This window comes from Ammodytes marinus (genome assembly GCF_949987685.1).
Source record: "Ammodytes marinus genome assembly, chromosome: 2".
Taxonomy (NCBI): Eukaryota; Metazoa; Chordata; class Actinopteri; order Uranoscopiformes; family Ammodytidae; genus Ammodytes; species Ammodytes marinus.
Window position 1 is genome coordinate 18,824,345 of NC_137231.1, and position 8,394 is coordinate 18,832,738.

Here is an 8,394-nt window from a genome sequence, read left to right on the forward strand (position 1 = left end):
CATATATTATACATTACTCATTGCAGTGCATTCTGCTGTCTTTTTCATTTTGCTTCCTAAACAAAAATACATGCCACCAGCACACTTTGGGTGCTTTTGTCCTCAAAACACTACAGCCTTTGTCCAAAGGTGGTGATAAAAGAACTGAACGCTCCTTGTAGCCACTTCATATGAACTCAAAATAACAACAAAACAATTATATAGGCAACATGTTCCTGTATGTGCGCTGACTTAAAATAAGCACAAAAGCACATAAAAACTAAATAAAGGAATAGATTATAAAGGCGGAGTGTAAAAAAGAAAACTTGCTAAAAATTGAAAAATAAATATAAGCTAAAGATATAGGGATATAAAGTAAAAACTATCCAACAGCATGGCCCAGTTTGTCTGCACTCAAACTTACACTATGTATATGTACGAGGATAAGGACTAATGAGAAAACGGTGAGTGCTTGTGAGCTCTGTCATAGACTTGCAATGTCCAATCTGCACGTTTTTGCATTTCTGCAATGCTGCAGAACTCACCTGAGTAGTGTTGTGACGATAAGAAGGTCTATGACAAGGGAAAAACTTGTTTTCTTTTTAAACATGGAAAGCGTACATTGCAGCAAGAAACCGGTAGTCATTTGCTTAGTAAATACTGATTGTGCTGCTTTAAATCTGATCAGGACAAAAACTACACAGTAGAAAATAACATAGTGACAACATAAAGGCTGCTATAAAGTGAGCAATAAACACAAAACATCTGGTCTGCTCTTTATTGGCCACGTGTGATTCAACACAAATACTGTCCCCTTCCTAATTGAACATGAGCCCTTGTGGCCTTGTGTGCTGCTCACACGTTTACACTGAGCAAACAGGTGATGTTACTCTGAGAGATCAGAACATTTGGGCTGGACACAGGACCAAATCAGACAATTCTGCTAATATTCTGAAAAGGACCATGTCATAGAATAACTTTATATAAGTACTTTTTGACTTTGTACAATACTGTGTTACAATATTGCATTTAATTTGTCTTAAATGACTGATGGAAAAGAGACACAGATTCCATAAAGCTCGAAAAGCAACAAGACAAGAGAGAGTTTCAAATTTGCGTTGTCAATAAAGCCCTGTGTGTCTGTTGGGGGAGGGAAGGAAGTCCCTAATCAGAAAACTGGTTAGGCAAATATGTTGAGTAGCTGCCGTGTTAACAGCAGAGAAACCTCCACCCCCGACAGTATCTTTAAAGATCTTCACAGGTATGACCGGTAAAGAAAGCAGTCACATGATGAAGATATAAATTCTGGGATGCTGATGCTGTAATCCACAGCCATCACAGTCTTTATCAATAGAACTGACCGAACATCTGCACAGCAAGTTTACTGTGTATGTTCCTGTTGACACAAATAAACAAAGCAAGATATCCTCTTAGAACTGACAGACTTTATCAACGAACGCATCCTTGCTTGTTTCAGATCACAAATGAGAAACACAAGTGATGAGCCTGTCTAAAAGTGAAACCTAAGAAGGGCCTCAGAAGACAGTTATCTGTGTAACAAAAAATAACTAACTGCATTGAATTTTACTTGGGATCAAATGCATGATACTTAAGTTTTGCAGACTGAAATGACAAAGAAAATACACCGCTCCATTGTATTTGCATGTTAGTTAAAAAATATGAAAGCCATGGAAGAATGTTCAAGATCACAGAGCAACTGTCACAGAGTGTGTTTCACAACTCTCACATCCGTTAAGGGTTCAAGGAGGCAGCTATAGTAGATCATTTTGTCATAAATAGCTCACGCAAAACTGCATAATTCAGAGACATATCTTCAGATATTGGAAACAAATTAGGTGGGATTGCAGAAGCTCACGCCCTCATAGCAGAGCCATCCTCTGGGTAACAGACACCAGAGCCTCCAAGTCAGCCAGCACTGCCTCAATAATGATTCACCCGGGCCCTGCTGAGTCAAGTGAAGTGACTCTTGATGCTGGAACTCACAAAGTCGTATTGAAATGGAAACGGGCCTAAGGGACACATAAACAAGGTTGTGGGCTGCAGGTTTTGTGAAGTCATAAAAAATAGGCATAATTCAAATTTGAGCTAGGCCTACTTTTGATTTCCAAGTGAACTTCCTTAAAGGTAAAAAAAAAAAACATGGTGAGTCAAGCATGCTGTAATGATCAGCAGGGTCTTAACTATTCTCACATCTGGATAGGCCTATCACTGAAGCTAAAGGAGCTGGTCTCTCTAAACTGAAAGGAGCACAGAAAGAAAAAAACACGAACCCAGGAGGATATTCCACCATGTCTATTTAAACATACAGATGCCTTATGTATTGACATCGGCTTACAGTGAGGATAGAGAAAGGAACATTTCAACAGCTTTAACGAGCATGCCTGTGTGGCAGCGACACGGCCAAGGCATTAGAGCAGAAAAACAATAAGCTGCACTCCTACAGCCCTAAAGGAGGAAGACGAAGTTCATCTGAACGCACTGAATGGCGAGTTGTGACAGCGTTTGGTGTTAAGAACCATTGTAAAATAATAAATACAATTTAGTAAACATGACATTGCATCTCTAGAGAAGGGGGTGGGGGGTGATCAAATATGAACTGGAGTAAACCCACCGTCAGTTAGTTACCTAGCAACATGGCAGCACGGTAATGATAAATTGACGGCTTGAAATGCTCATCACATACCTGGACCTGATGCACACCAGTGAGGTACCCTCTGGCTTCACCACACTCCAGCACTCAGCAAATAAAAGTTAATCGGCCTTTCTCCGCTTGTTGTTGTTTTTTTTGGGGTGAGTGAGTGGTGGCGGGGGATGTCACTTCTTTCACTAGCAACATGGGGGTTTCGTCTTATCAGTAGGCAATGAAGAAGTAGCCAAACCCGACTTGATGAGATCTGGAAACGGTGCCATAATTGTGGAGAACGGCGTCCAAAAAGTCAGCAGCTGATTTCCTTTATGTCTGGCCCTTCAGCAGAGGAAAGGGGTGCGGGTACGACATGTAGCGATGACACGTAGAGAAACATCATACCCTAAAAAGAGTGTGTAACATGCTTTCAGCCGCCGTTTCTCGTCGTGTTTACAAAATCTGGCCACATCCTCGCGCCGGAGAAGCACGCGCCTGGATTTCCTCAAATCCAGAAAAAGGCCAAAGTAGCTATGGTAACGTTAAAATGTCCTTGAATATCCAAGCTACCCCTCGCAGAAGTTGGCGTTTGGGCTCAGTCCTGGGGAGGGAGCGGGGGAGATGAAAGTGAACCGGCTGTGAGCTCAGCCCAGCACCTACCGCCTCCGTCTACAGAATCGGGAAGCGCGAGCGGCAAACAGATGAACAGCACTCGCCATCGTAAGTTGTCACTCCTCAAGTCCAAACCCGCTGCAAGACTTCACAGTCCTGTTAGGCTCGACAAAAATGTACCGTCGATGTAACCCCAGCACAACAAAGTTTCCGGTAAATTTTTCAAAATAAAATTGTCTTAGCGGCTCCACCTTTGAGGTGCTAACATAGAAAAGGCTGAAAAGTTTTAACCGTCCATGAAATTGTATCCCACAATGTGCTATGCAAACATACATTATAGCAAATGTTCTTTAAGACTATGCTAGGACTTTGCTAAAATAAAACAAATAGCTTAGCCCTAGATATTGTCAACGCAGGCTACTACACAGCAGCATATCCGGTATTTTATTCTGAAGGATTTGTCGCTTAATTTCCGGTGTTTGGGTTTCTTTCCAACAGCTTGACTCATTTGACTCGGGAGTTTTGATAGCAGGGCGCTCCCTGCTGGCGACAGTATGCTATGTGTTTTGAATAGAGTCAATAGTTTTGAACTGGTATCTTGAGCGGTTACGCATTTCCGCGTAGGCTTCACAAGATATTTATCATTGGATGTAAAGTTACAAGAGCACATTTATAGCAGTCAGGGCCTGGGGACACAAAGTTGGTCACTGATAGGATGTCGTCCACAACAGCTGTTACTGTAAAAGTATAATCTGCATTAAATGTAAAAATATGTCTTGTGCCATTATCACCAGCTCTGAAGCAGGTCTAAAAACTTAACAAAATTTATTTAATTCAATTTTCATATTCCTTTATTTAACCTCGAAAGGTCAATTGAGGGGTGACCCTCTTCTTCAATCACACAATATAGGCTACAATAAAAATACACTACAAGCTTACAAAGAGACAAGAACAATTAAAACATTCAGATCAAATGAGTGAAGCAGAAATTAGCCTAACCAAAACAGTTAAGCTACAGGTGGAGTGGGGCTGATTCAAAATAATATGTTTAGATTGGTTAACGGATATGAGTGTATTTATTTAAATTTTATTTTATCAGTTGTTCCAGGAGTCAGGGGCACTGTGGCTAAAAACTGTTTTAAAAAATCATCACAGCCAATCTTGTTTGAAGTTATACTCTGCACTTCAGTATTTATACAATAAGTAATTTAGCCCCTTATTACAAGAATTATACACCCTATCAGAACTATTTCTGTTATCTAGCAGAACATTCTTTTAACTGCACAGTTTGTTTGTTTATTTTACCAAAAAAGGGAGAAACTCAGCTGACAGCAGAGTGAGGCGGCTGACACGTTTCAATTCTTCTGCAATGCAATGAAAAGATTTTGACTGACTTAAAGCTTCATACAACACGGTATGTCCCACCTCAAGGCAAATGGTCCTGCAAAACTAGATTGAAGGGTTTTTTATTTCTGTGATGTGTTTAACACTGATTTCTTACAAATGACGCAGGTTGCACTTTATTTCAAGGGGTCTTTTGCAAGCTTCCACATAAGAATGACATAGTCCGTATTCTATTGTACCAAAATGAAGGTCAGTTTTAATGTGAGCACTAAAGATAAAGGTCATGTAATTTGAAATGCACCTCCCCCATCCGCAATACCAGAGAGATGTCATTGCAGGTCATCAGAGAGATTGTGTCTTTTTCTTCTGTGACCTACATAGCTCCTACTAATTGTAGGTATTGTCAAGGGGACACATTACATCACAGTCCATCTTTTTCTCTCCATAAGAAAATTGTTTAAAAACGGTTTCACAATACATGTATTTAGCAATAATGGGCATTGTTGTTAAAATAATTTGCCCCTTTTAGGAAACCTTTTAGGAATACTACGAAAACAACATCAGAAAGGAATAACAAAAGCAAATAATACAGCAAAAATATAGGTTATTGTATAAGATTCAACAGCAATGTCTTAATGTATGCATATCCATTATTTCAATGTGTAATGCTTTTGCTGATGCTCTTGATAGTGTGAAAGAGTTGATTCATATTATCAGTACGTCCAAAATAATGTATTGTTTAGTTAGGAAACACTTCTCCCAGTAGACCTGAAAATTGTTGGTACAGTTTTAACCTTGGATAAGGGATGGTGCACTCGCATCTAAGCTCATTAATGGTTACAAACAAATCCATAAATTGTGTAAGATTAGTGAAAAGGTATTGACATGGCCCAATTTAACTTTTTGTATGGCCAGAAAGCTTGTGCTGATTATAAATATCTAGATGTGCACAGTAACACCTTCATAACATTTACAGTGAAGTAGCCTACACATGAAGTATCCGAAGTAGGCTACAATATACAGGGCCCTGCTGAGATTGTGACACCTATGAGTTTGTTCAAAGTTTGCAAGCTGTAGCATTACTCTCCACATTTTCAAGAAAAAATTCTGTTGTCCGTTAGAACCATAATTTCATCTTTTAATTTTCATATTGGAACATATAACTTGGTGATAATAATGTTATTTGTAGCCTATAGCAACTTTCATACAATAAATTTAGCTTAAAGTGCTTTACAATATAGAAATGACATGCATGCTTTAGTGCATGAGTTCACATTGAAATAGAAATGGAATGAACATTAAAACAGGAATTGAATGTTTTTAAAAATAAAACATTGTGAAAAATAAAACACACTTGATAAATAATATAGGCTAGCACTGGACGGGAAGTGGCATTTGGTTTTCTTTACATCTGATAGTAGTTTGTTAATTATTCTTTACAGCAATTAACTTCCTAAGGGTGTCTTTACCGTTGTAGACTGTTGCATTGCTAAACTTGATAGCTAGTTTTCAATTAGCCTTCTTGTTCACTCACTGTCACGCTTTTCTCAGTAGGCTACCTACCGGAAAAGAGTTCAAAAGAGTGCAAAAGTCACCCTTCGTTGTTATTGTCGTGGTCATGGACCTAAGAGGTTGTTAAAAACATTTTGTAGTTTCCTACTGCTCATGTTTTGTTCAGCAAACCGACACAAGATGTCGACACAGAGACACGCATGATCTGCTATTCAGGCCACGAAGAAAAACATACCAACTGCCGATTGGTTGACTGGTGACGGAAGTTGAGAAGGAGACGAGCTCGAACATGACATAATAAACACGAGCACACTCACTATGCCAGTGACATAAAATACAGTTGGACTAATAATACTTGCATGCAAAATTATTGATATTTCTCTATTTGGTGACATACAGCGTAATGTAATGCTGTCAGACACTTTGTGTTTGTATTCCCCTCTTCGCATTTTGGCTATTTAAAGACATGTCACGTCTCTCACCGTTCATCAGCGGTGTGTACGGTGTATCCACTCGGATTATATGGAGACGTTCTCCCAACATCTCTCCATGTCCTGGAGTGGCATGTGTTCAGACCGCCGGTAAGAAGGACCTGATAGACTTCCCTGTGCTGAACGAAGAGGAACTTGAAGAGCAGTTCGTGAGAGGATCTGGTCCCGGAGGACAGGCCACCAACAAGACCAGCAACTGTGTGGTGCTGAAGCACACCCCCACTGGGACTGTTGTAAAGGTGAATCTTGTTTTGGCATTGATCAGTGTGCAACTGTTATCACTACTATCCATTTGTTATCACTACTATCCATTAATCCAGGATACCTTAGCTCCTTAGAAAGTATTTTTATGAATTTAATTCATTAATCTAAACAATAAAGCTGAAATTGGTATTAAAATTGCTCTTTTTTGCGAAAACATGGAAAGTAGAATTATATTAATAATTTTTCTCTGACGTTCCAATCTCAAAATAATTGGGTATAGCATCTATTTCTTTAAATTATTCATGATATCGGCTTGTTCCAATACGGTCAAACATTTAAGTGACACAATATTGTTATTATTATTGGCTTTTTAGTTGTGTATTTTGAATGACCTGAAATAAAATATTGACATACCAAATAAAAAAGAAGATATTTTGAACATTTGAATTAGATCTTCTTGCTTTTTAACTGGACCAAAGTAGTCATGTTTAATGCAAAATGGTCCCTAACCCTAAAGTAATCGATGTTAGTGTTTTCTTTATTTCATTGAGTGGCATTAAAAAAAGTCTTAACATATGTTAAATCTAACTTGCCTTAAGCTGTAGAAACCTTAATAGATATTTGGTCAATTAATTAATTGTTGTTCAAGTTCAATCTTGACTTTGGAAACCTCCGTTGACAAAAAAGTCTCACCTTGAGGTCCATGTATAGTTGTTCTAATGCGATCATATTAGCCTACATTATCTTTATCCACAGATGCCCAGGTGCCATAGAAATGTAGATGTTGAGGTTAGGGTTTTATTTTTGTCTGCCAGGTTTTGTGATTTATTAACCATGTTAATTTAAAACTTTGTACCATTTTCCCTGCAGTGCCATCAAACCAGATCTGTGGATATAAATCGAAAGCGTGCTCGGGACATTATGAGAGAGAAACTTGATGTTATATATAAAGGAGAACTCAGTGAGGTTATTTTAAAGAAGAAAGAATCTGAGGTGAGGAAACAAGAGAAGAGGAAAAAGGCAAACGAGAATCTGGAGAGAAAAAGACTGTTTAAAGAAGCGCTGGCCACTGACTCCAAACCTGGAAATGACACTGTTTAAAAAGTTTGCTTTGTGTACAGAATAAAGTCATGAATAATTGAATGGATCTGTATGATAGGCCTCAAGAGTGAATAAAAAAACGGAGGAAGTTGTCAACTGTATCGAATCCAGTTAACCTTTTATTTGTATTGCACTTTTTTCTGCAAAGTTGCTGTACACAGTAAATTACATAATACAAGACACAAGCAGATATATTTCTTGATAAATAAAAGTTAAAATATAGTGAAAAATGTGGGTGTTGTATAACTTTAAATGCTTAGACAGCATTAATAGGGTTAATGCTTCAGGTAAAATCTGCAGAATGGAACCTTTCCCTGTAGGTGTAGTTTGACTTACATATTCCTACCATTGGAAGATATAATTTCCTCTCTCTGATTTACTGTAACTTACAGTCTGTAAGTAGTTGTTAGTGTTGCATCAGACTGTTGTTTCAAATTCAATTCTCAGTGTGTCATGAAACTCTATAGACCATTTTGTTACTTGCCCGTTTGATATCAAAATCACAGA

At 38.4% G+C, this 8,394-nt stretch overlaps 2 protein-coding genes across 3 annotated transcripts in view; one reads left to right on the plus strand and one right to left on the minus strand.

Moving 5' to 3' along the window:
- The window catches only part of LOC307267511 (membrane-associated phosphatidylinositol transfer protein 2-like), a 42,376-nt gene extending 39,037 nt beyond the window's left edge, over positions 1-3,339 (minus strand). For both annotated transcript variants that reach the window (XM_080049845.1, XM_080049844.1), the window contains exon 1: positions 2,684-3,339. The gene's annotated coding sequence lies outside the window, so the exon portion shown is untranslated. The remainder of the gene's footprint in view (positions 1-2,683) is intronic.
- Positions 3,340-6,379: 3,040 nt separating this feature from the next.
- On the plus strand, positions 6,380-7,986 carry mtrfr (mitochondrial translation release factor in rescue). Its single transcript, XM_080037345.1, has 2 exons — positions 6,380-6,821; positions 7,657-7,986. The coding sequence occupies exons 1-2, from the start codon at positions 6,558-6,560 to the stop codon at positions 7,885-7,887; spliced, it is 495 nt and encodes a 164-aa protein (XP_079893471.1). The 5' UTR covers positions 6,380-6,557; the 3' UTR covers positions 7,888-7,986.
- The last annotated feature ends 408 nt before the right edge of the window (positions 7,987-8,394 follow it).